At 53.8% G+C, this 26233-nt stretch overlaps 10 protein-coding genes across 10 annotated transcripts; 7 read left to right on the forward strand and 3 right to left on the reverse strand.

Annotated features, from left to right (window-relative positions):
• Positions 1-329: 329 nt before the first annotated feature.
• On the forward strand, positions 330-1679 carry A1O7_09375 (uncharacterized protein; the record flags this gene model as incomplete). The annotated part of the gene is made up of 3 exons (XM_007763363.1): positions 330-618; positions 681-756; positions 911-1679. The coding sequence occupies 3 exons, from the start codon at positions 330-332 to the stop codon at positions 1677-1679; spliced, it is 1134 nt and encodes a 377-aa protein (XP_007761553.1).
• A 289-nt stretch (positions 1680-1968) lies between these two features.
• On the forward strand, positions 1969-3963 carry A1O7_09376 (uncharacterized protein; the record flags this gene model as incomplete). Its single annotated transcript, XM_007763364.1, has 1 exon — positions 1969-3963. The coding sequence occupies one exon, from the start codon at positions 1969-1971 to the stop codon at positions 3961-3963; it is 1995 nt and encodes a 664-aa protein (XP_007761554.1).
• A 993-nt stretch (positions 3964-4956) lies between these two features.
• On the reverse strand, positions 4957-7733 carry A1O7_09377 (aspartyl-tRNA synthetase; the record flags this gene model as incomplete). The annotated part of the gene is made up of 2 exons (XM_007763365.1): positions 4957-6680; positions 6731-7733. The coding sequence occupies 2 exons, from the start codon at positions 7731-7733 to the stop codon at positions 4957-4959; spliced, it is 2727 nt and encodes a 908-aa protein (XP_007761555.1).
• An 807-nt stretch (positions 7734-8540) lies between these two features.
• On the forward strand, positions 8541-9188 carry A1O7_09378 (uncharacterized protein; the record flags this gene model as incomplete). The annotated part of the gene is made up of 1 exon (XM_007763366.1): positions 8541-9188. The coding sequence occupies one exon, from the start codon at positions 8541-8543 to the stop codon at positions 9186-9188; it is 648 nt and encodes a 215-aa protein (XP_007761556.1).
• A 1960-nt stretch (positions 9189-11148) lies between these two features.
• On the forward strand, positions 11149-12574 carry A1O7_09379 (uncharacterized protein; the record flags this gene model as incomplete). The annotated part of the gene is made up of 2 exons (XM_007763367.1): positions 11149-11775; positions 11825-12574. 2 exons carry the CDS (start codon positions 11149-11151, stop codon positions 12572-12574), a joined length of 1377 nt encoding a protein of 458 aa, XP_007761557.1.
• Positions 12575-13139: 565 nt separating this feature from the next.
• On the forward strand, positions 13140-14455 carry A1O7_09380 (uncharacterized protein; the record flags this gene model as incomplete). The annotated part of the gene is made up of 2 exons (XM_007763368.1): positions 13140-13373; positions 13427-14455. The coding sequence occupies 2 exons, from the start codon at positions 13140-13142 to the stop codon at positions 14453-14455; spliced, it is 1263 nt and encodes a 420-aa protein (XP_007761558.1).
• A 434-nt stretch (positions 14456-14889) lies between these two features.
• On the reverse strand, positions 14890-16741 carry A1O7_09381 (choline dehydrogenase; the record flags this gene model as incomplete). The annotated part of the gene is made up of 2 exons (XM_007763369.1): positions 14890-16533; positions 16670-16741. The coding sequence occupies 2 exons, from the start codon at positions 16739-16741 to the stop codon at positions 14890-14892; spliced, it is 1716 nt and encodes a 571-aa protein (XP_007761559.1).
• A 1149-nt stretch (positions 16742-17890) lies between these two features.
• A1O7_09382 (betaine-aldehyde dehydrogenase) lies at positions 17891-19387 on the forward strand (the record flags this gene model as incomplete). Its single annotated transcript, XM_007763370.1, has 1 exon — positions 17891-19387. The coding sequence occupies one exon, from the start codon at positions 17891-17893 to the stop codon at positions 19385-19387; it is 1497 nt and encodes a 498-aa protein (XP_007761560.1).
• A 111-nt stretch (positions 19388-19498) lies between these two features.
• On the reverse strand, positions 19499-20606 carry A1O7_09383 (glucosamine-6-phosphate deaminase; the record flags this gene model as incomplete). Its single annotated transcript, XM_007763371.1, has 2 exons — positions 19499-19783; positions 19848-20606. The coding sequence occupies 2 exons, from the start codon at positions 20604-20606 to the stop codon at positions 19499-19501; spliced, it is 1044 nt and encodes a 347-aa protein (XP_007761561.1).
• Positions 20607-21673: 1067 nt separating this feature from the next.
• Positions 21674-24533, forward strand: A1O7_09384 (murein transglycosylase; the record flags this gene model as incomplete). Its single annotated transcript, XM_007763372.1, has 3 exons — positions 21674-21770; positions 21856-24371; positions 24420-24533. 3 exons carry the CDS (start codon positions 21674-21676, stop codon positions 24531-24533), a joined length of 2727 nt encoding a protein of 908 aa, XP_007761562.1.
• Positions 24534-26233: the final 1700 nt, after the last annotated feature.

The following is a 26233-nucleotide window of genomic DNA, read 5'->3' on the forward strand; positions in this document are numbered from 1 at the left end:
TTCGCCAGCGGCAAATCAGCTATGAGAGAAAGAATGCCATCGCATGTACGAGCCGTCCGCGGTCGACACAAGATGGGCAAGCCGCATGCAGGCGACGGAGGCCAATCGAACTGTGAACAGCAGAGCTCAGCCGCGTTGACTGCACACCAAAGGCGTCCCGCCTTCCGGCGCAGCCTGATGGCACGATCTTCGATCAAGTAACGCTTCAAGACCTCAACTTGGTCCAGTTGCAGCAAGCCGCATCATCGAGATCGTCGTCGAAAGTTTTCAATTGAAATCCGACCAGTCACGCCCCTTTCTGTGTCCGCTCTGCACCGTCCAGCGTCGCTATGGATCCTGTGACCGCGCTCGGACTCGCCTGCAATGTCGTCACCCTCGTCGAACACGGTATTGAAGCTGCGGCTGTGTGCAAAGAACTCTACGAACGAGGGTCGCTGGATGAGAACAACATCATTGAGAGATACGCCGATAGCCTTACAGCAGCGAACAATGATCTACAGGCCGTCCTCAAACCACCCGCAACGACTCGTGCAAATAGACTGCGGAAGATTGCGGAAGATGCGTCCAAGGCAGCCGCTGAGCTCAAAACGGAGCTCAACAAGCTCAAGCTGTCGAAGAGTACTGGCAATAGACAAACAGGGGCCGCATTTAAAATGACGCTGAAGACAATCTACAAAAAGGGGACCATCGACAAGCTACTAATACCTTGGAAAAGCAAGAGGCTGCGTTGCAGTCTGGCCTTCTAAAAGAACTCTAGTAAGTCAGTTCGACTCTCCCCCGTAGACTTTGTGTATACCACGTGGACGCCAGCTCAATTGCAAGTCGTGAAACCACTAAGCGAGCAGTGCATATATCCGATATCTGTCCCTCTCTAATGCATATCAGTATACCTTGTTCTAAATTGTATCAGCATCAAAGCAGGCCAGGACGACCTAGCCCGGCGGAAAGAGTTCAAGGCTCTGGATCAAGCTCAGAGAGATACGATTGTCCATGTCTTGGCCCGTCTTCAGCTTGCATCATCTGATATCGAGACATCCATCAAAGCCACAGGGGCCTCCATAACTGAACGCCTTGATCACCACCATTGCGCGCAGACCAGCTACCTTCAGGATCAACAACGAGATGCCCTCAGAGTGCGCCTCCTCGATGCTTTGGCTTTTCCAGAGATGAATGAACGTCGTAACATGATTGAACAACGCGTCTCCGATTTTGGAAGCACTTATGGCTGGGTGTTTGGGCATTCCGACGATGCACCTGACGAGGACCATTTTTTTGATTCTAATTCACATGTTAATGCATTTGTCCAGTGGCTTCGAAGTGGCCAGGGGCTTTTCTGGGTCAGCGGGGAACCAGGGAGTGGCAAGTCGAGCCTCATGGACTACATCTACCAAAATCTACATACACAAAGTCCGGGTTTGACCATGTTGACGGAATGGGCACGGCCGCAGCCAGTACGAGTTCTCTCTTTCTGGTTCTTCAGACCAGCCACGGGCGCTTTGCTGAAGTCCCTACAAGGATTGTGGAGATCCTTGTGTTTTCAGATATTGAACCAAAACGAAAAGCTGGTGGAGGAGATCCGGAACGATGATGATGGCTCGGCTCCCAACAGTCTCAAATCTTGCCTTACGAGGTTCGGATCTCGCGCTCAAACTTGGACGGACACTGATCTGAGATCCTGATTTGAATATCTGATCACATTCCGAGTACAAATACTGCATTCTCATCGATGGTCTGGACGAGGTTGTAAGCGACCACGAAGCCTTACTTCACGAAGTCCGCTATATCGCCTCTGTTTCAGAGGCGGCCAAGATCTGCTGCTCAAGTCGACCCGAGCCAATGTTTCAGCGCGAGCTCTGCAGATATCCCTCGCTCAGATTGCAAGACTTTAATCGCCTTGATATCTCGTTGTACTGCCGAGAGCGACTCAAGCAAACCCGAGCCGCTCAATTTGCAGGACGGATTGCCTATATGGCAGACGGTGTCTTCTTGTGGGCTGCCCTGGTCGCTGGAGACCTCAAAATCGCTGCGGACCAAGGCGATTCCGAAGAAGACCTCGAGTCGCGCTTGGAAGAGTGTCCCGCTGAAATGAACGACCTCTTCACGTTCTTGCTTGAGAAACAGGACACATTTTATGCAAAGCATCCAAAACCATACCTTGCGTTAATCTACGCGTCCACCAAGGCAGGCCAAGAGGTTTCCTCACTTGATCTGCTTCTCGCCTCCTCGGGACATGAACAGCTCAAGGAGTACTTTGCGAGCGGGCTGAATGATTCTCGCCTCGCAGCTTTGGATTCTTCAGCATCCAATCTGGAGGCGAACATAGTAGCAAGATGCGCGAATCTAGTGGAATACGATCGACAGCATCTCCTGGACTACACACATCCCAAATTTCCCGCAGGGCGGCCTTACAAGTCGTTGAACATCGCGCGTTTGACGGTGTTTCGCTTCATCCACCGCATTGCCCAAGATTTCCTGGTTGAAAGTCGAAAGGGTGCTGCTCTCCTTCGGGCTTGTGGCATTTTTGACCAGGATGCTCTTAAACTGCTCATGTTGTCCTCGGCAATCATATCTGCCGTTCACGTGCCTGATCCCATCGCCCAAAGGCCACTCAGATATGCGGGTTGCATTCAGCGGGACCTTTGGACGCCTGACGAGACAGATATCGTAGATTCCATCTTCGCCAAAGCCCAAGCGCAAAATCCGTGGAGTCCACCCTGGGAGTTGGCCAAAGCAGAACACACACGAAATAGCACCGCCAGCGACGCCCAATTTTCGCTTCTGTGTTGCCCACAAATTTCAACTCAGGAAAACGTTGCCCACTATTACGCGGACGTGTATTGCTTATCCGCATATTTCGAATCGAAGCTATTACCTCCCGCTTCCAACGTGTCCAATGGCCTCGGTGGCTTTTGCCTCATCCGCTGGACACTTAAACACGGGAACGGTATGGACGACTTAATTCGAATGCTCAAGGAACATGTTTCATGGACACAAAGTCTTACACTCTGTTACAAACTAAGGCACGTTCCCGAGACCGTACATTCTCCTCCTGTCAGCGTCCCTTTGTGGCAGCATATGTATATTGCCGCTGCGAGATCATACCTTGTAACGGCTCCAGCCACGCGGCCTTCGTCTCTGCGCAGCTCCTTGGGTCATATTCCCCTTTCCGATCGTGGGAGTCCCTACGTCGAATGCATCCTGGTTATCTCACTTCAGCATATCTATATGTGCCCCACAACATCTGAGACAATGGTATCAATTGAGAAGATCCTTTCTTCCACCGACCTCTTCAAGGTCCGGGTGGATGTTTGTGAGTCCACGGGAGTGGGGACGATCAGCCTGGATTTTCGCCAATACTCGCCTGGGGGAGTGACTCAATTCTTCGAAATAGATCCCATTGTCAATCACGCCTTACAGAAACTCTTCCACACGATGGCGATGCAGGAAGCCTGCACGTGTTGTGGAGAGTTCTTGGTACCTATTCTAAATCAACACCTGGATCGATTGGCCGCAGCTGAGATAGCGCAGATCTTACATGGGTCCCCACTCTTTGGACTCTGGTCCGAAGGACTCCCACTTAGAAATATGATATTCCCCGAAGGAGAATTCCGGCTCGTAAGCGAGGTTTACATAATGGCATGGGAAGAACAAGTAAAGTCGAGGACACACCCTGACCGAATCAAAAATAACGAAGAACCCGACCGAGGAGGTGAAGCAGACCCCCTTCTGAGCGAGGTCGCGAAAGCTTTAGAGTCCCTACGGCGCACAGATGAGCAGTGGTGGGAACAGGAGCGACTCTCGTACTGCGAGCGACTGACCGACGATGAATCTTCCAGTATCCAAGAAGACGGGGGGCGTGAGGAAACGAAGAAGACACCAGATTCGACAAGACGGGGCTCGAGACTCGAAGGAATCAGCATCCTTCTATTCTCATTCGAATCGAAATACAACTCCCAAATCTAGAGGCGGAGGGAAGGCCACTCGCCCGCTCGCGTTGGATGCATACTGACTTTTGCAATTGCCCTCTCCGTCTTATCTCCTCGAGACCACTCCACACACGCAACTGGGAATGCAAACGGAGTACGTTCGTGGTTTTTTGGGGAATGTACGTAGTGTAGAGAGACACTCAGGATGTGAAGAAGCGTGCATTGCCTGTACATAGAGAAAGAGGCAGAGGGATAGGAACGGGAATGGCAGCAACCTTCCTTCGCAACCTGGGGCGTCTGAAGGTACGAAGTATTCTCGACCCTATATATACAGTACAAGTCCATATCTCAACCCTCACACTTACTCCCTCCCTCACTCACTTACACTGGGAGGAGAGGACTGCCTAGTAGGCCGGACTTGATTTGACCTTGACTTGACCTCGACCTCAACCTCGACCTTGATCTTGACCTTGACTTGATCTCGACCTTGATCTCGACCTTGACCTTGGTTTGGCTTCGACATACATACACACATCCATTTATATATACGTAACTTGTAGCAAGGGTGCCGAGGGTGCCCCATTTCGAACGTCCAAAGCCATGGTTTCTTCCCCCCTTCCGCCTTTGGGACTCCCTCCCCTGAAGATTACGGTGTAGTACCTACCTACCTAGGCAGATCGAATGGTTCCGTAGCATCAAGGTATACCCCGACAAGAACGGAACGGCAGCCATCGAATTTTGTAGTACGGACTAAATTCGGGCAGTTGGGACGAGTAATGGATGGAGCGGAGCAGAGAAGGAGTGTTGTATTCAATAGTGCTGTATTGTGTGCTTCAAGCTGCGGTATGCCCAACGCATTACACGTGTGTTTGCATCTCATCATGGTGAGGGTATTAGGTATGGAACGTTCTGAAAGCCATCTCATATCACCAATAAAACCATAGTCAAGTATGTTCTTCCTGGCGACCACCGTTGCACCCACGCTCTCTAACGTCCTCATTGAAACATTGTTCGGTCTCTCGCTCTCTCACTAATCCCCCCTGAAGAAATCAACAATGGCCCTTGCTCCCTTCTGGCCCAGCCCTCGCGGCGGATAGCACAGGAACAACGGATCATCCAACGTGTTGAATTTCGCGCGGAACCCCGTCTTCTGGTTCAACCGGAACCGCGCGGCCAGGGTCTGGTAGATGCTGTCCAGCGTGGCAGCTTTCGCGCCGCCGACGTTATGTCCCGTGGAGAGTTTGGCCGTGGCGCCGCCGCCGAATGTGCACGTCTTGTACCCCTGGTCGGCGGCAGCTCTGAGCGCGTGCTGGACCGTCAGTTCGATGGCGCCGTTGGGCGCGCCGGGGAAGTCGAGCGCCCATTTGACTTGGACGCCGTAGCGGGGTGCCAGCTGGGCGAGCACGGCCAGCGAGTGGATTTTGTTGTCGTGGGCGGACTTGGCGATGAAGTACTGTCGGTGTGCGGCGTCCTTGAAGGGCGTGATTTCGCTGAGGTGGACTTGCTCGCCCTCGCGGTTGTTCTGCCAGTCCTTGACGCGCTGCATGACCTGTTCGCGCACGTCTTCGGGCACGTCGCTGCCGTAGTCGACCACGTGGATGCCTTCGTTTGTGGCGTGCCGGATCTTTCGCCGAACGTCGCTTTCGATGTCCAAGTGTTCATTGTTGGCCAGGTTGACGCGCTGTTCGGCCACATTCGTAAAACTCCGCCAGCCCAGTTTGTCGCCGAGGACTTCTTCGACTTCCTTGTCCACCAGGATGAAAAGTGGCCTTAGGCGAGTCTCGCGGCGGAGCCATTTCAGGAACACCGTGATCACGTCCTCGTACTGGCTTGTGTGGCAGAGAGGATTACCTGCGATTATGGCTCGATCGTGCGTGGGGACGTAGGCGATTGCCGCGCCAGTCTTTTCGTCTCGCCACACGTGGAAGCGTTCGTCCATCCACGATGTATTTGTCGCGTCGCCGTAGTTTGCTACCAGGTTCTCGAGCGGCTGGAGACGACCTTTAGGTCGGTTGAGCGTGTCGTCTTCGGGATGCCGTAGGTCTGGTCCTTGGCTTGCTGGGAAGGATTTCGGATCGCGAGGAAACAACGTGGCATAGCGCAAGTTGCCGAGATCGAGGATTAGGGATACCAGTCGTTCCAGCCCAATGCCCGCCCCCGCATGAGGTGGTGCTACCCACTCAAAGGCCTGCATATACTCCTTGAGGTCGTCCGGCTTCATTCCCTGAGCTTCCATCCGCTCTCTCAGGACTTTGTGGTCGTGAACGCGCTGTCCACCTGACAGGATCTCCTGTCCCCGAACCATAAAGTCGAAAGAATTGCTCACACGGTCGTCCTTGGGGTCCAGCATGGTGTAGAAGGGACGTGCTGCCGTGGGGAACTTGTCCAGGATGTAATAGTCAGTATTGTATTTCTCCTTGACTAATTCTCCCAATCTCCGCTCGGCCTTGGTTGGCAAGTCTTCGTGCTCTGATTGTTTGCTTCCGTCGTCATTTGTCCAGCCAGAGTCGTTCAGCAACTTGACTCCTTCTGCAAATGTAAGCCTCAGCGTCTTATCCAACCAGATCAGGTCATCATGTGGGAAATGACGTTTCACAGTATCGACATCGTTTCTGTTACGGTCGTAGATGGTCTTGAAGATCTCCTTGAGCGTGGCGTCGATTAACCACATCGCTTCATGATAATGTCGGTCGATGGCCATTTCCAGGTCCAATCCGGTGTACTCGGTCATGTGGCGAGGAGTGTTCGAGTTTTCTGTTATTGTTAGCCAGTTCTACTACGGAGAGCACAGCAAGGAGACCTACCAGCACGGAAGACAGGACCAATCTCAAATACTCGACCAAAGTCTGCTGATATGCACATCTGTTTGGCAAGCTGTGGGCTTTGAGCAAGAAAAGCGGGACGTCCGAAATAATTGAGTTTGAAGACATCAGCTCCTCCCTCTGTCGCGCCTCCCTGGAGTTTCGGTGTATGGATCTCGAGAAAGCCTCGATCCTCGAGAGTGTTGCGGAAAGTCCTGCATACGGACGACTGAACTCGGAAAATTGCTTGTGCGGATGGGGTTCGTAGGTCGAGGACTCGGTTGGCAAGCCGTACTCTGTCAGAGATCGCGTGGCCATCCGTCGCAGCATCGGCCTCGTACACGCTGAAGGGCACAGGAGCCGTCCTTGACGAAACAACGTGGATCTTCAGGATTTCGACCTCGATATGATGGGCGCTTGTGCTCTTGATCTTCTGTTCGGGTTCTTTGACCTTCGCCTTGACAATGACGATGCTGCCTGTCCGTAGATGTTCGGCCCACCGGACCATGTTCTCACTGATCCCGCCGCCATTGGCACTGAGCACGCCTTGCACGGTGGTGGTCTGTTCTCGAAAGATAATGAAGGCGAGTTTTCCGCTCATGCGCCGGACGATGTGAACTCGAGCCCGGAAACAGATCTCCTTGCCAATCGAGTGGGGGTCAATCTCTGTCAGAGAGATCCACCCGGACTGCCGCTCATCATCGTCACCATCTTCAAGTTCTTGAGATTGCATCAAAGGGAGCACGCCGTAGCGCTCTTTTGCGTCTGGAGAATCATCGTTGTCGAGGAAATCCTCGAGACTTTTAGTCGGCTGGCTATGTTGCAGCCCATCATCGTCTTCATCCTCACTTGACCATTCTTCTTTCTCGATAATGTCAGCGACATCACTCTCAGAGCCTCCACGGATGCCGTCGGTGTCGTGGCATGTCAACGTCTGGCCCAGTTCATGCTTGTGATGCGAAAGCTTGCCGTGGAGGTTCGAGACAATGGTTTTAACTTTGGACATGTTTGCTATGGGAAAACGAGGGAAGTTGTTCGCGAGATGCGAGTTCCCGGCATGGTGCCAAAGAAATGCCCTGCTGAATTTCCACCGCCCATGATATCAAAGACACCGTTCGCCGGGTGAACCACCGGGAAGCACATCCGGTTGGATGGATTGGGCCATAATTGAGGTCGCGATGACACAAACTTCAGACGTCATAGCCCAATTAGGGATGATACGAAGGAGCCGCAGGACGGCTTAATCCCCATGATCTGCATTGCATGGCCAGGGAACAAGCATGAAATCCTGGATGCGCTTGTATTTTTGCTGGGCGAGGCTTAACGTATGCTCCCGAGTGGCACGACAAAAACATCGGTTCCTGCCCGACTGGAGGCGCTTACTGTGAATGTGACGGCAGAAAGTCGAACGGGAGAGCGACGGTCCGAACAACAATCGCCAAACTTGTCCCTGGCGATTGTGAAACTCGCTCGCGACACCAACCGGACGGGGATAGGTGGACTTGGCAAATCCGACCTCACCATGATTGATCCGCCGTCACAATTACGTTTCTGCACCCACACAGCTGGTGCCTCTTCGTTGCCCTTACCCGGCGTTCAGCCAGCCTTTACTGTTCTCTGATCCGCTCTGATGTACGAGTACGAAGTAGAGCAAACAGAAACTAATCAGTCTCCAGCAGAATTCGAAGAACATTGGTACCTCGTAAGACCGGCTCATACTCCGTACAGCTCTCTATCTCGTCTACTTGAAACACACCGCCACCCCCGTTGTTCTGGAAACCAGAAAAAGCACTAAGGGATCGTGCGGCCAACCATGCCGTCATCGCTCTGGCTCATCGCTCCCCACGACGACCACGCCTTCAACAAGTCGCTGAAGGATCTGATCGGCACCACGCTACCGTCAAATTTTCCCCATGCGCCCAAGAACACGTTCATTCCACACGTGACGGTAACCTCGGAGATTGATCCTGCAAACACTTATGAGAAATCATCATCACCACAGGAATGGCTCGACGGCCTGACTCTGCCGGAGTTCCAAAAGGAAAAGAATGAGGTGGTAATCGAGCTCGAGCAGCTCGAAGCCGGAGAGCCCTTCTTCAAGAAAGTCACGCTCCGAGCCAAAAAGGATGCCAATCTGGTCAAGTTCGCCTCAAAATGCAGGGAGCAAGGGCTATTATTGTCCGAAAACGAGGCGCAGAAGTGGGCTGAGAATGAATATCTTCCGCACTTGAGCTTGTTCTATGGCGACATACCCAAGGATGAAGTGCAGAAGAAGATTGGCTTGATCGAGCTGCAGTTGGGCTTCGAGTTTGGGAGTCTGTTCGATTGTTGTGGTGGCACGCTGGCGATGGGTGCCAAACTCGTGCTTGTGGACACGAGCAAGGAGATCAAAGACTGGACGCCCATTGCGCAGAGGGATTGTCCTTGGGTCATTTGGACCATGTCAAAGGGCCTCTTATGATGGCGGGTGGTCCCACATGCAGATTTGGCATATAACCGTCTTCTTATGGCAATGCTCGCAGCATTCAAGTGGTGAGTGCTTGACACTCAGCCGTGGTCATCAGCGTTTGGGCGGTTGTCTAGAAATCACATCCATACGAGCATTAATGCATAGTGAATGGTGACTGGGTTCTCGGTGTGACAGTCGGATACTCAGCATGACTCCACGCAACTAATATGAGACTCGAGGAAGGATGGCATTGTCCCATGTCGCAAAATTCACCCATCACGTATACTTGTGGACTCAGGATCGCGGAAGGCAGAGACAAGGCAAACTTGCTGATATCGAGCCAGGCCATCATATGTCGACAAAAGGGCCACAAGTGGTTTGTCAGCAGTGATCGAGCGCAAAGCTTTCTCAGCATGTGCTGGAATTGAAGGCCTCCCGTCGTCAAGATCGGCATGGCGCTCAAAAACACGCAAGAGCATACTTAACCAGACTGACAGATGAGCCAGGTTTCAGACCGCCAGAACACAGCGCGACCTGTCAAGACACGACGACAGCAAACGGTAGGTACAGATTTAGCCAACGAAAGAGGGACGACACTCCGCAAAAGCCTACGCCGGGTACACCAATTGATGAGCCTGATGGGACTGAAGGCTTGACCGTTTGTCGTCTACTCGGGTTTTCCCCTCGACGATATGACTGCAAGCTACGCAGAAAGGAGAGCGGTCATACTTGTGGCTGGGGCGTGCCGCACAGGATGTTCCAGTGTATGCAGATGTCTGCTTGCTGAACACCGATCGAGGCAAAACCCTTGTGAAAGATGACGCGAGTGAGCCATGGCATTGTCTTTCTGTCTCTTGGGATGGAGCCACCAGGACAACCCACAGGCCGGTCGAGTGTAGTCTTGGTCCCATCAGACAGCAAAAATATCCTCGCCGTCAAAACAGTCCTGAAAAGACTCTGAACGGGGGCCTTCCGCTGATTGAGCCATACCAAGTGACTCGGTTCTCTCGACCGCATCTTTCCCTGTGATCGTCTGGGCCTGTGCGCTGGGGAGGCCTGAGCAGCGTCCGACGAGGCAAGGTATGCAGAAGGATCAGGCAAATATTGTGTCGACCTATGCCGATATTGCTTGACGTGTATAGTCCTGTTTGGGGGTACCTATGCGAGTAAGCAATCACGGAATAAGACCAGCCAAGGCTCATGCGATCCTTGGTAAATGATTAGGTTATCCGATCCACATACCTTACGTTGAGGTGCGGCAATCAATGTCGCATAGCTACTCAGCTCAGGACGCGGCTGTATCGCCTGGCTTGTCGTATATTGCCGCTGTACTAGACCAACTCTCGAAAACATCGATCTTGGGTTCAGCTCTTTGGTTCAGCTCTTTGGTTGCCTAAAGCGTTAGTGGGGCACAGCTCATTCAGGCCCGACGAGCCCGCGTTCGGTGCTATGGAAGAACGGATGCCCAGATGTCCATATCGAGTCTCCGGACACGTAACACTCAATCAAATAGCACCTGACAAATGTTGAGATGGAGGATGGGACATTACCTCGTACACGCCACACTCTCAGTTTCCATTGTCAGTAGGTGGCTTGGCGTGGCCAAAATTGGGTATGCCTTGCATATAGCCCTGGCAGTGTCAGCATAATGCTTTATGGCCGAGCAACTCTTGTCCAAACGTCCCGGTTGATCCTCAGCTTCGAGACTGACTGGAGTCGCGATGACCATATCTACTAGTGCAAGCTGACAGAGCAAGGACTTACCGGTCGGGTTGTCATTTTGTGTCGACGTCCAAGTACAGGTCGTGGGACAGCGAAGCATAAATAATGCTTCAGCTGCCACTTGGACTGCTATCAACAAACCTTGAGAGGCCAGTCATCCAAGCGAGCAGCCAAGCACACACGTAATCGGTCGTCCAGCTGCATACATACCTGAATCCGAGGTGCCCTTACGCTTGAACCGACTCGAACCATGGGCTCTTCATTGACGCCTCACCCTCTTGTAGAGGACCTCCTCAAGCAGCCGGATCTTACTGTCCTTACCGCCTCGTCTCCAGACTGGGAAAAGACCCGGGCGACTTACATCATTGACAATCCTGCGCAACCGGTTGCTATCGCTCGCCCAAGAAATGCGGAGCAGGTGAGCACGTTCGTAACGGCGGCGCGCAGGCATGGCGTCAAGATCAGCGTGAGGGTTGGAGGGCACGATGTTGCTGCACGCAGCGTTGTAGATGGCTGCTTGGTGATCGACCTGCGCGAGATCAACCGCATCGGGATCTCTGAAGACAAACAGACGGCCACTATCGGAGGCGGCATACTGATTGGGGATGTTATCAAGACACTGGCCACTCACAAGCTGGTTACACCGTTTGGGTACTTTCCTACCATCGGGTACGCTGGATGGGCCATGATGGGTGGATACGGTTGGCTAGCCTCGAGGTTTGGTCTCGGTGTCGATCAGATCAAGAGAGCTCGGGTGGTGACGGCTCAAGGGGACATTGTCGAAGCCGACGCAGAGTTGTTGAAGGGGATTCGAGGCGCTGGTGGAAACTTTGGGGTTATCGTAGAGCTCGGAATCAGGATATATCCACTCGAGAAGGTGAGAGCTCCCTATCTCCCGTCGGTCACCAAAACTGACGGGCATGAAGCTTCTAGCAGGAACAATACTGTTCCAGACGTCTGACATCAAGGTGTGCGTGCAAAAATACTTCGCTGGGTACAACGCGATGAAAAAGTCGCCCTATGGAGGTTGCGGACCATTCTGGTTCCCCAAGCAGGACGACTTGTCACGATGGTTGTTTGGAGTCAACTTTGTGTGGAGCTCCAACGACATGGATGCTGGCAGGCAGTACCTTCAGCAGGTGGCAGCTCTCGGTGATGGAGCTGATACTTCTTTGGTCAGAGAGACAACGCCTACGGAGCTCATTGATCTCATCTCAGCACTGTCGCCACCTAGGTCGTATGGGCTCAATGCTGGTAACGCTGTCAGTTTCCAAAGCATTACGGAAAGGCCTGCCAAAGTGATTGGAGACTTCTTGTCAAAAGGTCCGGTTGATACGGCCAACCTATTGTTGATTCATGAGATGCGAGGACAATCTGCAGAGCCGCATCCAGACTCTTGCTTCGGCGCACGGTTACCGCATGGTGTGATCGAGCTCATCGGTATCGTCATCAACCCCGCAAATATTGAAGCCTCTACGCAGAGGTACCGGGAGCTGTACGAGGCGCTTAGAGGCACTGGCGATGCATTGGAGGTGACATACGCATCGCTGACGCAGACCCGCGATACTCAGATTAGCAAGTTGTTCGGCAGCGAGTATCAGTTCGTGATGGACTTGAAGAACAAGTATGATCCCGAGGGGCTTTTTGACAACACCGAACCAAGACTGCGGCCATAGAGGGTAGGGATCGGTGCTGGTGTGATCTAAGCGTCTTCAGAGAAACAGTGAGGCGAAGGTGCCTGTCCAAACACGGCCACTGAGTACTGAGTACAAGGAGTTGATATCTTTGGCTCCGTCTCAATGCATGAGTGCGAGCACCAGCGAGTGTGTCGACAGTGGTTTGGAGATTGCAGGCTCGGTCATTTGAAATGTCTTGGTATATATGACATCATCTCCTCGCACCCCGAAAGACGGACACTGGACCGAGATAGCAGAGTGAGGGTCATCTGCAGTCAACTGCACCGCCGATTGATACCTCACGCGTCTGCTCTCTCATTGCCAGATCTTGATACCGCTAAATTCCCTGGACTACTTTGCCATCTCACTCTCACTCCAACTGTGTGGATATCCTAGTTCCACCGTCAGCTTGTGCCTGCTCTCACCATATCACAAGACCTCAGCCCCATACGGAGTCCTCACGCCGTCACTCGCCCCTCACTCCATATTGCCAGCGATTGTGACTTGACCGCTCCCCAGAGCCCCCCCTTCCTGCGACTGCCTCTTCCTGGCAGCCACGGTCACCATGGCGGCGACGTCATACTCTTCGGACCCTACGCTATACCTCTATACTTCCCTGACAGCCGGATCGTCTCATATCATCACCGCCACTTCAAGGCTAGAGACCATTCTCAAGGCCAACAAGATCCCGTTCCGCGCTCTTGACTGTGCAACAGATGAGAAGGCTCGCATGCTGTGGGGCAGAAGATCCAAAGGCAGGAAATTGCCAGGTCTAGTGAAATATGGAGAGATCATTGGAGTATTAGAGACAGTAGCCCGTCATAACAAATACCAGCTAACTTCATCCTGTAGGACCTTGAGCAAATTGAAGAGTGGAATGAATATGGCGAGCTCAAAGACCAAATAGCAGCTACTCAGGATTTCGGCAGCTTCACCACTGGTACCGCGGCTGCGACCAAACTGGCGCCCGAGATGCCTGGTGCCAGTACTGCCAGCACTCCACAGAGATCAGGACCGCCCTCCCGCGCCTCATCGGAAACTCGCCACATATCGATCACCGAACCCAAGGAGAGAAAGGATGGAGATGGCAAGTCCGGTTCATTACAGAAACCCGCGGATACCCCTGTGAACATAGCCATGCGACAACTAGGCGCAGAAGCCGCAGCCAAAGCGGCTCAAAAGAAGACCGGTGCTGCTGCCTCTCAGCCACTAAAGGCCGCGGCCGCGCCGGTGACTGAGAGGAGCATCCCAGACCAAACCCCGTCATCCGCAGCCGCGAAGTTAAGCACTGAAGAAGCCGTTACCTCTGCAGATACTGCCGCGGAAGTCACTGCTGCCAAAACACCCGCCCAGTTGGCGAGCGAAGGTGCAGGGAGAACCTCAATCGACAAGATTGCCGAGTCGGAAGACAAGCTGGCCTCAGGGGCTGCCGAGATGGAACAACAACCCAAATCGACGGAGGAACAACAACTTGAGATGCGCCGGACGAGCAGCGTGACCAAATCCAAGTCCCGATTGAGCGACGTCACGCCGATCGCGGAGAGCGATTCAATCGTTGCAGAGCCAGAAGAAAGCGTCAAGTCGCCATCACCTGTAGCCGTACCGGAAGGTGAAGTCAGCGCCCGACCCGCGGATATGCCACGACAACACCGGGGGAGCGATATTGGTCAGGCGAGCTTAGAAGAGATCAAAGCATTGGAGAAGAAGATGAGCATACCGGAGGAGGGCGACGCAGGAGACGACAACGTTACATCGACGACAACCAAAGTACCGGCAGTATCGACCACGGATAAGGCAGAAGAGAAGGCTACGAAGGGAATAGAGACACAGAAGACGGAGCCAAAGGATGCGGACAAGGCCGGGGTTAGCGTCGGTGATTAGGCGTTGCAATGTTTGAGCGTGCTGAAAGACGGCCCTCTTACCCGAGGCGAGGGGAAGCGATGTTGGATGTGTCGTCAGGGGTAGAGAAGACGAGGCGTTCTACATGTGAAGGGAATAATTAAACATGGAGATACCCGATGTTGTTGTTGTGGCATGTCGATCAGAACGCCGTTTTCCCCGCGAGCAGGCCTACAGGATAGCTTAGATGTCAATCAAAGTTTTCTACGAAAGCATGGATCTGTCGTGGACGACTCGTGAGCGTTCGATCTGAGAACCGGCCTGCAAGTGATGAAACCTTGTGATGATCATAATACTGGGATTACATAAGCCACCCACCGACAGTCCACCGCGCGCCTCCAAGACCCGGTCGACTCCAAGCAGATATGTTAGTGTCGTGATCCAATTCCAGACCAGATGTCGTTGCGGACTGTAGACTACAACCTCGCCCTGACGATCGTCTTCGTCTCGCGCACATTCTTCCACCCTCTGCCCGCGTCCTCGACCTCATCCAACCGCCACCCGGCCTCCATGGCAATCAATTCGGCGCACCGTTCTCCCACACCCAAGACCGTCAACATGGGATTGATCGTCGTCATGGCCGGGAAGACGCCCGCATCGGCGATCCGCAGGCCCTTGAGGCCACGCACCTTGAGTTGCTCGTCCACAACCGCAAACTTGTCGTTTGCCACGTCGCCCATCTTGGTCGTCCCCGCGGGGTGGTACACCGTGTGGGCGGCCTTGCGGGCATATTCGGAGAGGGCCTCGTTCGACTGCACTTCGGGCCCGGGCGCGACTTCGCGCTTGATCCAGTCCTTGAACGGCGCTTGCTGGGCGATCTTGCGCGCGGCCTTGATGCCAAACACGAAGGTCGCGGCGTCGTAGCCCTCCGGATCCGTGAAATAGCGGAAGTCGAGGGCCGGTTTGACGCGCGGGTCGCTGCTCGTGAGGTACAACTTGCCCCTGGAGCGCGGGCGCGGGATGTTGGGCGTCATGCAGAAGGCGTCGATGGGCGTGTCGTAGCCCAGGCGCGTCGTATTCAGGCAGAAGGGGATCTGGTAGCAGTGCATCATCACGTCGGCGATGTCCGTGTCTGGCAGGGCGTGCGGGTTCGTGGGCGTGGCTTTGCGGCCCGCGGCGTTGGGGGCCTCGCGGCGGAGGAAGATCCCTGCGTCGGAGTCCATTGTCGTTTGGTTGGGCGGGACGGGTTTGTTGAGTTCCCAGATGATGATCGTTTCGGGGTGGTCGAGCAGATTCTCGCCCACGCCGGGGATGTCCTTGACTACGGGGATGGAGAGGGATGAGAGCTGCGAGGCCGGCCCCAGGCCGGAGAGGAGCATGAGGCGTGGGGTGTCAACTGCGCCGGCGCAGAGGATCGTTTCCGTGCGCGCTGTGAGTGTGAGTGCCACGCCGGATTGGAGAGTGAGGTTGATGCCCGTTACAGTGTCGTTGCGGACGTTGATCTTGGACACCCAGGCGTTGGTGAGGATTTTGAGGTTCGGCCTGTGTTCTTCGCCGCGTAGAATGGGGTGGATGTAGGCGACGCTGGCGCTGGAGCGGCGGCCGTCGTCCGGATTGTAGCTGACGGAGAAGAAGCCGACGCATTCCTTCAGCGAGCCCGTCGTGGCGATCTGCTTGTTGAAGTCGTGCACCACGGGGATGTTCATTGCTTTGCTGCACGAGTTGACCCAGTCGAGGCACAGTTGGTTTCGATGCCGTTCGTGCACGGGCTGCACTGTATTACGGAGCTTGTTCAGCACACGCATGAACATGGGGAAGGTCCAGCCTTTCGCGCCCATTGACTCCCAGATCTTGCAGTCGTACTCGAATGGCCGAAACGAGATCAAAGTGTTGTGGCTTGAGCAGCCGCCGAGAACCTTAGCACGGGAATGTCGGATGTGTGAGTTGCCCATAGGTTGCTCGGTGGTTCCGTAGTCGTAATCGAGCTCACCACCTAGGAGGTTGAGCCATTGCTTCAAGTCAAGGACTCGGTCATCCATGAAATCGCTTGGCCCGGCCTCAATCAGCAGGATCTTCTTGCGTGGAAGGTACTCAGCCAGGCGGGATGCTATGACACAACCCTATCGGATGGAGCCTGTTAGTATTCTGGGTTTGCCTGTCTCGTTGTCGTCGGTGGTAGCCCGTCTCTACTACTCCCGGAATGAACTTGGTGTTTCATAGAGACGCCGGCTCTGCTCGACACGAGTGATCACTCACCGCCGTGCCACCTCCCACGATGAGGTAGTCATAGCTATCAACCTCCGAAACATCCAGATGGTTGGTCGTCATGTTGACCGTCGTATCCCACAATATTGTGCGTGTTAGACAAACCTATCAAGCTCGACTTCGGCCTGCCTCAATACTTGCTTTGTAGTGAAAGACACGGAATGGACGTCGCGGTTCCAGCGTCACATGAGCAAGGAATTGGCAGCCAAAGGCCGTAGCAAAGATTGGCCCACTTCAATTTCTGTGGTGTCAGTCCACCCACTAGAGATCGAGGCTTGTACAGTAAAGTATCTGGGGCAACGGAAAGTGCCTTCTGCGCACGAGGCAGCTGGCCTTGGAGGGTTCACCAAGCGGATTCCACACCTCCGGGTCACGCCTTGACCAGTAAGATTGACCGGGGAATCACGCAAAGAAGTGTACATGTGGCATCATTGCTGTTCTAGGCTAGCCTGGGCTTCGAGCTTGTCCTATCGTGGCAAAAATAAATCGAAGCTGTACACAGTAGCCTGCCGCTTGGTGGCGGTGAAAATTTGGAGAGCAACTGTGTGGAGGCGAGACAGGCTTCGGACTGTCCGCCAATGCCTCGTTGGCGTTACCAGAACAGGTGCGGCTTTGCAATTGTTACGAGGTGCACGCTCGGGACGCGGCGAGTCCAAGGAACTGATAACGAAAATGGTTATCGGTGACTGGCCGGGGCTTTGATCATCTTTCTTGGGGGAGCCCCCAAGAATCCGGAATCCGGGTCATTCTGCAGCTAACGAAGGATTGCAAATCGATGCCTGCAAGGGGAAAAATGTTACAGAATGGTCAGCAGACGCGGGCACAGTCTCGCAGTATGCAACCTGACAAAATCAGTCAAGTGTAGCCGACTGCTGTCACCGGCTACCGCCATGCATCGAATTCTCTTACCGCTCCAGTTCGAACAAAAGCAAGACAAATAAACGACGAGGTAAAGGAAGAGAGAGCCAGGAGTGATTTTTGTCTGACCCGAAAAGTAACCGTCGAATCAATTCTGGTCGGGTGGATCAGACGCTGTGGTTGGGGCCAGGAGAAGAACGACCAAGCACCGACCAGGTCGATGCTCCCCCGCAACATCACCGCATTTTACAGCAGCCCGAGCCGGCACACCAGGAGGTGATAGTCTCAGTTATCTGACAGTATCACTTGGGAAGCACTGGAGAAAAGGTTGCCTACGGAACAGTACTTCTGAAAATGAAGCTCTTGGAGCGCCATACGTTCTACGGAGGGAAACCCCAGCCATCATCGGCATCGCAAGGTACATTCAAATCCGTGGACCCCTCCACCGGAAAGGCTGTCTGCACAATTCATACATCATCGCAATCCTCAATCGACGCAGCAGTCTCCTCAGCAAAGGCCGTATTTCCTTCCTGGTCCAGCACATCTCCCGTGGAAAGGGCCAGGATACTGCACAAAGCCGTCTCGATACTGCGATCGCGGAACGACGAACTCGCAAAAATCGAGACCCTGGACACGGGGAAGCCATTCTCTGAGACGTCGACGGTTGACGTTGTCACCGGCGCCGACGTGCTAGAGTACTTCGCCAGTCTCGTCGCCTCGGGAGGATTGAATGGCGAGTCATTCCGCCTGCGCGATTCAGCTTGGGTCTACACGACGAAAGAGCCACTTGGCGTGTGCGTGGGGATTGGCGCCTGGAACTATCCCATCCAGATTGCCCTGTGGAAGTCGGCGCCCTGTCTCGCGGCCGGGAACACGATGGTGTACAAGCCCTCGGAAGTGACACCCCTGCACGGTCAATTCCTCGCCGAGGTCTACAAGGAGGCAGGTGTTCCCGATGGAGTGTTCAACGTGGTATACGGCGCCGGCGAAGTCGGCGCGTACTTGACGAAACACCCCGACGTGGCCAAGGTCAGCTTTACGGGACAAGTCTCCACCGGGAGGAAAGTCGCCGGCTCCGCGGCAGGGGAGATGAAGCATGTAACGATGGAGTTGGGGGGTAAGAGTCCCGTGATCGTCCTGCCAGAGGTGGACGTCGAACAGGCAGTTGACGGCGCGATCATGGCCAATTTCTTCAGCTCGGGACAAGTCTGCACGAACGGGACGAGAGTGTTCGTGCCCAGGCACCTGAAGGGCGAGTTTGAGAAAGTGCTCCTCCAAAAGATGCAGTACATTCGGGCGGGAGACCTGATGGACTTGGACACGAACTTTGGCCCCTTGGTCAGCAAAATACACTACGACAAAGTCACGAGCTATATCAAGCATGGGATTGAGGCCGACAGGGCGAAACTCTTACACGGCGGCCTCGGACAGCCCGAGAGTCTGCCCCCGCATATGAAATCAGGATACTGGGTCCAACCTACCGTCTTCACCGACTGTACGGACGACATGAAGATCGTGAAGGAAGAGATCTTCGGGCCCGTTATGGCTATCCTCACCTACTCTACCATCGACGAGGCTGTCGCTCGAGCAAACAACACGGAATTGGGCCTTGCTGCGGGTGTGTTTGGCAAGAACATCAACGAGTGCCACATGGTGATCAAGCAGTTGCAGGCGGGCATTACCTGGGTGAATACATGGGGAGAGTCGCCGGCCGAGATGTCGGTGGGCGGCTGGAAGCAGAGCGGTGTTGGTGTCGAGAATGGGCGGAGTGGCCTGGAGGCATGGTTGAGGAATAAAAGCACGTTGGTCGAAATGGGCGGAAGCGTGCCTACTGTATTTGCAAAATTGTGAAAAGGTGTTCAATCGATGCATGACATTTGTTCGCGGACGGACATTCCCATTGCGCCATCTTTCATCCTTTCAAGTCACCGAGCGCCTCGCCAACATGGACTGATGTTGAAATCATGCTGCAAACGTCGAGACCCTAGAACCCATTCTGTCGAACATGAAATCCGACATCTTCTTATCATTCATGGCAATGGCCGAGTCGACCAGTCTGGAAGACATGCTGTCTGGTGTCAACTCTCCGTCTTCCATATCCAGCTGGTCTTTCCTGTCTGTGTCGATCTTGAGGTCCTTCAGCCCTGCTCTCCAATTGTCGAGTCTTGATTGCGATCCTTCTTGGGGAGTCGCCTTGGCCGTTTTCTGTTCTTGTTCTGCTTCGACATGTTCGATGCTCTTGAAGTACTATCAGTGCACCCAGATTAGCTTGTCTCCAGCACTTGGTCATGGATTAGGAGTGTCAATTAACCTTGACTGTTTTCACCTGCATCTCGTCTGTTGCAGCATCGTCGCACACAATCATCGCCTTTTCGTGCATTTGAAGAGCACTGCATGTCCACATCTGGCTCACGCTTCCCTCAACAGTTTTCGCCAATGCGACGGCCTTGTTCGAGCCGAGTACGATTACTAGTACCTCTCTGGCGTCCATGACCGTGCCCACTCCTACGGTCATAGCCTGCTTGGGCACCTGACCGAGATCTCCTCCAAAGAACCTCGAATTTGCACGTATTGTGTCTTCTGCCAGCGTCTTGACCCTTGTCCTCGACTTAAGCGACGAGCCTGGCTCGTTGAATGCAATGTGTCCATCCGGCCCAATGCCGCCGAGGAACAAGTCAATTCCACCCGCTGCGGCGATACGGTCTTCGTAGGCGGCACATTCGGCCTTGAGGTCGGGAGCGTTGCCGTTCAGGATGTTGACGTTTGCAGGGTTGATGTCGACGTGCGCAAAGAAGTGCTTGTACATGAAGCTATGGTAAGATTCCGGGTGGTCCTCTGCCAGACCAACATATTCGTCCATGTTAAAGGTCACGACGTTCGCAAATGAGACTGACCCATCCTTGTGCGCCTGAACGAGGTATTTGTATATGATTTCTGGACTGCTTCCCGTAGGCAGTCCCAGAACGAAGGGCTTCTCGGGAGTAGGACCGAAGGCATTTATGCGGTCGACGATATACTGGGCAGCATATTTCGAAGCACCGTCTTTGTCGTCGCGGATAATGACTCTCATTTTCAACAGTCGTCAATCTGGACAGGGACAATAGGTTGAAGGGGGAAAGCAGATAATCTACTCCGAGCGAACAGAAAAGGGTTGACGAGGAAATGGAGGGACTGGGCGACAAACCATTGACGTAGCCAGCAGCAGACCTTTTGAACTGGCTATCATGAGGCGATTACATATGTAGGGCCAGAATGCGGAGCGAGGGACCCGTAGCGGCCACTGAAGAGTTTTGCAGTGGTAGGTAGGTAAGGCATCGAAGAACAGGTAGCACATCGAAGGGTAGGTAGCACAGGTAAAGGGTTAGGTGGTGCAACAGTTGCAACAATGTCATCCAACCACTGGGCCACCCGGCAGGCATCCAGGCGGGAAGACTGGCCATCTTATCAGAGGGGACAGCAGAATGCGCCGATGAAGTCAGCGAAGGGAGAGGAACCGTTGGTTGGACACAGAGTGAAGGACGGGGAGGAAAGCGGAAAGCGAGCGACAAAGCGACTGCGCTGCTACTAAGCTCCCCAGTCACGTGACTGACTGCGATAAGGTAGCAATTTTCCTGTGTGGTCATGTGATCGACTCAGTGTAACAGTCCGGCCTCTCGTTAAGCTCCGCTTGGGTGCCATTCTCTGCTCTTCTCCAGCATTACATTTCCGAGAACACGACGTTGCGGACACCGAATGCAACATCGCCTTCGTTTTGCACCCTTCCACGTTTCCTATCCCTTCGCCAATGCTCCTTTGCCGCCATGCGCAAACCCCATTGCGAACCCTGAGTTCCCCATCCCCAGCTGTCCACTGGTTCTGCAGGCGTGTCAGTGCTCCGCGGGTCGTGACAGACTGCATACCGAACACCGAACTCTCGCACACTCCATTCCTCTCCTGTACCTAGTACAGCCTTACTCGCGTCCCATCCAATCGCACTGCATGTGGGGAACTAGTCGTCTTGCCTCATCATGGCGCTGGCCACCAACGGGGATCAGCCTGCCCTGTGGGACGAATCAAGGTATGAGCGTGCCGTCATGAGTAAGGCTCACCCGGCAGAACTGACCTATATATGACAGACAGCTCGGCCAGCTCTTTATGATGGGCTTTGATGGCACGTCAGTAACGGATCAAGTCAAGACCTTGATCGAAAAGTATCACGTAGGCTCAATATTGCTCAAGGCTCAGAACCTCAAATGTGCCGTCTCCTGTTCTCCTGTGCTGGGATTAAATTTTCTTCAACGTTCACTCGCCATTGACTGATGCTGATCTTCGCATAACAGCTGCCGAACAAGCTACTCAACTTATTCTTGATCTCCAGACCCTTGCTCGCCAGGCTGGCCATCCGGTCCCGCTCTTGATTGCATTAGATCAGGAAAATGGCGGCGTCAATAGTCTGTACGATGAAGTCTACATCCGCCAATTTCCCAGTGCCATGGGCTTGGCCGCTACTGGCTCGAAGAAGCTGGCCAAAGACATCGCGCGCGCCACTGCTCAAGAATTGAATTCATGCGGTATCAATTGGATTCTGGGCCCGGTGCTTGATGTATTGACTAATGCCAGGAACCAGCCGCTAGGTGTTCGGTCTGTAGGCGACGATCCTCAGGAAGTCTCTGCGTATGGCGTTGAATGCATCAAGGGATACCACGAGGGCGGAGTTGCGACATGCGGCAAACACTTCCCTTCCTATGGCAACCTAGAGTTCTTTGGTGTGCCAGACGATGTGCCGACCATCACGGACTCGCTTGAGAATCTGAGCCAGACTGCCTTGATTCCCTTTCGGGCGGCAATCGCACATGGTATCGATTCTATGATGGTCGGTGGTGTTGCAATGGCGTCGTCCCAGGTCAATGTCATGCATGCTTGTCTATCGGAACAGATTGTCCGAGATCTTTTACGGCATGAATTGCGCTTCGATGGTGTCGTCGTCTCCGAATGCCTCGAGATGGAGGCTTTGAGTCGCAATATTGGCATCAGTGGTGGCACAGTCATGGCTTTCAAAGCCGGCTGCGACCTGATCCTCACCTGCCGAACGCTCTCAGTACAAGAGGACGCAATCAACGGTCTGACAGCCGGCTTAGACAATGGTATGATCGAAAGGTTTCGAGTGCAAGAGTCGGTGCAGAGAATTCTCAACATGAAGGCTAAGTATACGTCCTGGGAGAAGGCCTTCTCGCCAAGTGGAATAGACAACCTTGCGCGCCTGCAACCACTTCACACGAGCCTGTCAACAACGGCATACAACAAATCAATCACCGTGGTTCGAGACCAGAACCACTATCTGCCTCTGTCAAGGGTCATAAACGCCGATGAAGAGCTGCTCCTGTTGACTCCCCTGGTCAAGCCCTTACCAGCATCCGCCTTATTTCATTTTCTCCAGAACGAAGCAACAACAGTGCCTCACCTGGGCCGAAGTCCGAGCATTGATACAAATACCTCAATTATGAGTGGGGAACAAGTCTTTAAGGAACTGGGCCGAATGCTTGCGCGATATCGCAACGGCAAAATCTCCCACACCTCGTATACGGCAAATGGGGTTAGGCCTCTCCACGAAAACTTATTGAATCGAGCGCGCGGAGTTGTGGTAGTCACGGCTGACGCAGGTCGAAACATGTACCAAAATGCATTCGCGAAACACATCTCGATGTTATGCAAGCTGTCTGTTGGACCAGATGGCACCACCAGGGAAAAGCCCTGCGTCGTGGTCGCCGTCAGTTCGCCGTTTGATTTTGCCTCGGACACTTCTATTGGCACGTATGTTTGTACTTACGACTTCACCGAGTCCGCACTGCAAGCATTGGTTCAAGTCCTCTATGGCGAGCTTGCTCCCGCAGGCGTGCTCCCAGGCTCATTCAGTCAGAGACCGCAGACCAGCCATACAAGACAACAGTGGCTTGTAGAAAGTTTCAGCGAAGACCGAGACTCGACAGCTCTGGATGGGCTTCTTCTACAATCGCAAGATGAGCCATCTGTGCATGCAGCATCTTTGAGAAACGCAACTTCAAGCACCTTCCTTCTTCGTGATCCAGATGTGGAAGAGGCGCATTTCGTGGTTCGGAACAGCAGCACGAAGGAGTTGTTTGGGTTTTGCACAACATACTACTTCAAGAACAGCGGCGTCGGACATATTGGGGCTATCATCGTTGACCCGGCGCGCAGACGCCTCTCAATTGGTCACTCGTTGCACGACCGTGCTGTCCGGGCATTGCTCCAGAAGAAAGGAATCACCAAGTTCCAGCTCGGCGTGAGGTTTCCGCACGTCTATCTGGGCATACCCAAGTTGGATCCACTCGAATACAAGCGACAGCGTCAGTGGTTCGCGAAACTCGGCTGGAATGTGTCCCTCTCGACGCCTGTCGCAACCATGATGATCCGTGACCTTTCCATGTGGTCGGCTCCGGAGGGACTCGGCCAAGCATTATCGCTTTCAGAAGTCAAGTATGACTTGGTCCATGGCGCCGAGTACACCGATGCCATGATGGAGCATCTCACTAGATGTGCACAGACTGATGTTCGAGGGATCCACCAAAGGGCCCTCGGCGATAAAGCTGGCTGTGGCATCATTCGAGCCAAACGGGCTTCTGACCAAGCCATTCTCGCCAGCATACTGATGTGCCGACCTGGGTCGATGATTGCTCGCTTTATCCCATCAGTGTCCAAGCAGGTCGGAGCGGCGTGCCTGTCATCCCCAGTCATTTCGACGATGTACAGCGATCGGGTCACCCTTTTTCAAGGTCTGGTTCTGTTGGGTATACGGCAGTTGAAGAAACAAGGCGTGCGCACGGTGCTGTTGGATTATGTGAGTACTATTAAGGCCTGTGCGAACGGGAAAGCCTAATTTTCCTAGACCCGTGAAGACTTCACCATCCACAGTCTGAAAGCATTGGGCTTCACGATCACAAACAGCTTTGAGGAGATCTCGAGCGATCCAGTCCATTGGACCATGATGTCGGCAACATGATGGATGCCCATGAGCAATATCACCCGTCCTTCAATGCCGAGTTCACGGGATGTTTCGCAGTTTGTTAAGCGAGAAAGCGTCCATTTAAGGCCACAGCAAGCGCCGGTCACAACCCTTGACACGGGGATGGATCAGTTGGACTCAGAGACATCTCGATCGCTCGAATTGATGCACCGCGGAAAGCAAACACCAGCTGCTTCGTCTGCAGCATCTTGGACCAAACGGACTCCGAGTACGAGGTACTTGTGCAGACTGCTGCGGTATCGAACTTCGGTGACGGGAGGAAGAAGAGCCAAGACGCGATCTGCTAATCGACCTTCCTCATTCGTCACGCTGGTCATCCATTGCCAGCCTTTAGCGGTGAGTGAGCTGGTACTCAGAGGCAGAGACAGCAACGCTTCCGCGGGCAAGGTCAGGTAAGGTCTATATGAACAGCTGTGGACCTTGCGCGTATACAAAACCCGCCTCGGGACCACAAGTATACTCTGAGCCTTAGGGCGGTTTTCGTGTCATGTATTCAAGGATGCGACTTAGATCAGCAGATAGTCGGCGGACGAGAAGAACAAAGCAATCCGGGTCAATCGCAGACCAGGACCAGTTTAGTGCAATTGTCTGAGAAGCCCGCTAACATGATAGAGACGGAGAGACGGAGCAGGTCGTTTTAGGTAGATGGGGCGAGTTTTCCTAACCTGAGCCTCTCGTACGGCGGTGGTTGGGGCTGGCTTTCACATGGTCTGATTCAAGGTGTACAAGGTGGTTGGACTCGACATGGGTCAAGGACTGACAAGCATGCTCTTTAGGGATTGGCTCCTTGCTCTCATGCGGAGTTTCGGGTCTTCGTATTGCCATTCGTTGTCTCACGGACCTAAGCCTGGGGATAGGCACTGCCTCGGTATGGCATCTGTGTTGCGTCGAGGGGTACGAGTTATGGGCGCCGGGTTGTCCCTCCTACAGTAGGCGCAAAGGCTAGGGAACTTTGTGGTTGCACGATCTGACCGCTAGACTTCAGCTCCTCCCAGCGCCTCGATGACGGAACAAAGAACTCGTGCCTGTGATGCGTTTCACGTCATACTTGGCCGCAAAAGCTAGCCATGGCAGACGCGAAGTCGCACAGGGTTGCTATTTGAAGGCAGTGGTCAGGAGGCTACTGCAAAGCAGCCGTGCCTATGTGATTAGCCCATGCTGCACCATTACGTTCCCAGCACCAACTCATTGCTGTCAGCTTTTATCCATGACAGGCAGCCGCAAGCGGGTCAAGCATACCGAGCAGGCAAGTTTCCATGCATGTCAGGCTCTTAGGCGCAGGGATGATCAGCGATGAGGCGCGGGAGAAGCAGGCCAGAGAGGGGTGCGACTAAATGCTTCCAGAGGGGACGGGCCTCTGACTGGAGAATCGGCATCAAAGACCCAGAAGAACCCTGCGTATGATTTTCTTGCTAGAAAGCATCTGGCTAAGACGAGGACTAAGAAGCTTCCAAGTTTCCATGACGGTTCGGTGCATGAGGGGCTGCTGCATGACTCAATCGCATCATGCCAGTCGAGCCAGTGTTCAGGCCCGCTTTATTGTGGGCACGGGCTGAAGGACTGATTAGGATCTGACACTGGGCCTTCCAGTCCACCAGGCACTGATTCTGCCAATTCGATTGCACAAGTGGAAAGCAAAATATCGGGAGGCGCGAGCGAGTGGGAGGGGCGAAGGA

Source organism: Cladophialophora yegresii (assembly GCF_000585515.1).
Source record: "Cladophialophora yegresii CBS 114405 chromosome Unknown aczIN-supercont1.7, whole genome shotgun sequence".
Lineage (NCBI taxonomy): Eukaryota > Fungi > Ascomycota > Eurotiomycetes > Chaetothyriales > Herpotrichiellaceae > Cladophialophora > Cladophialophora yegresii.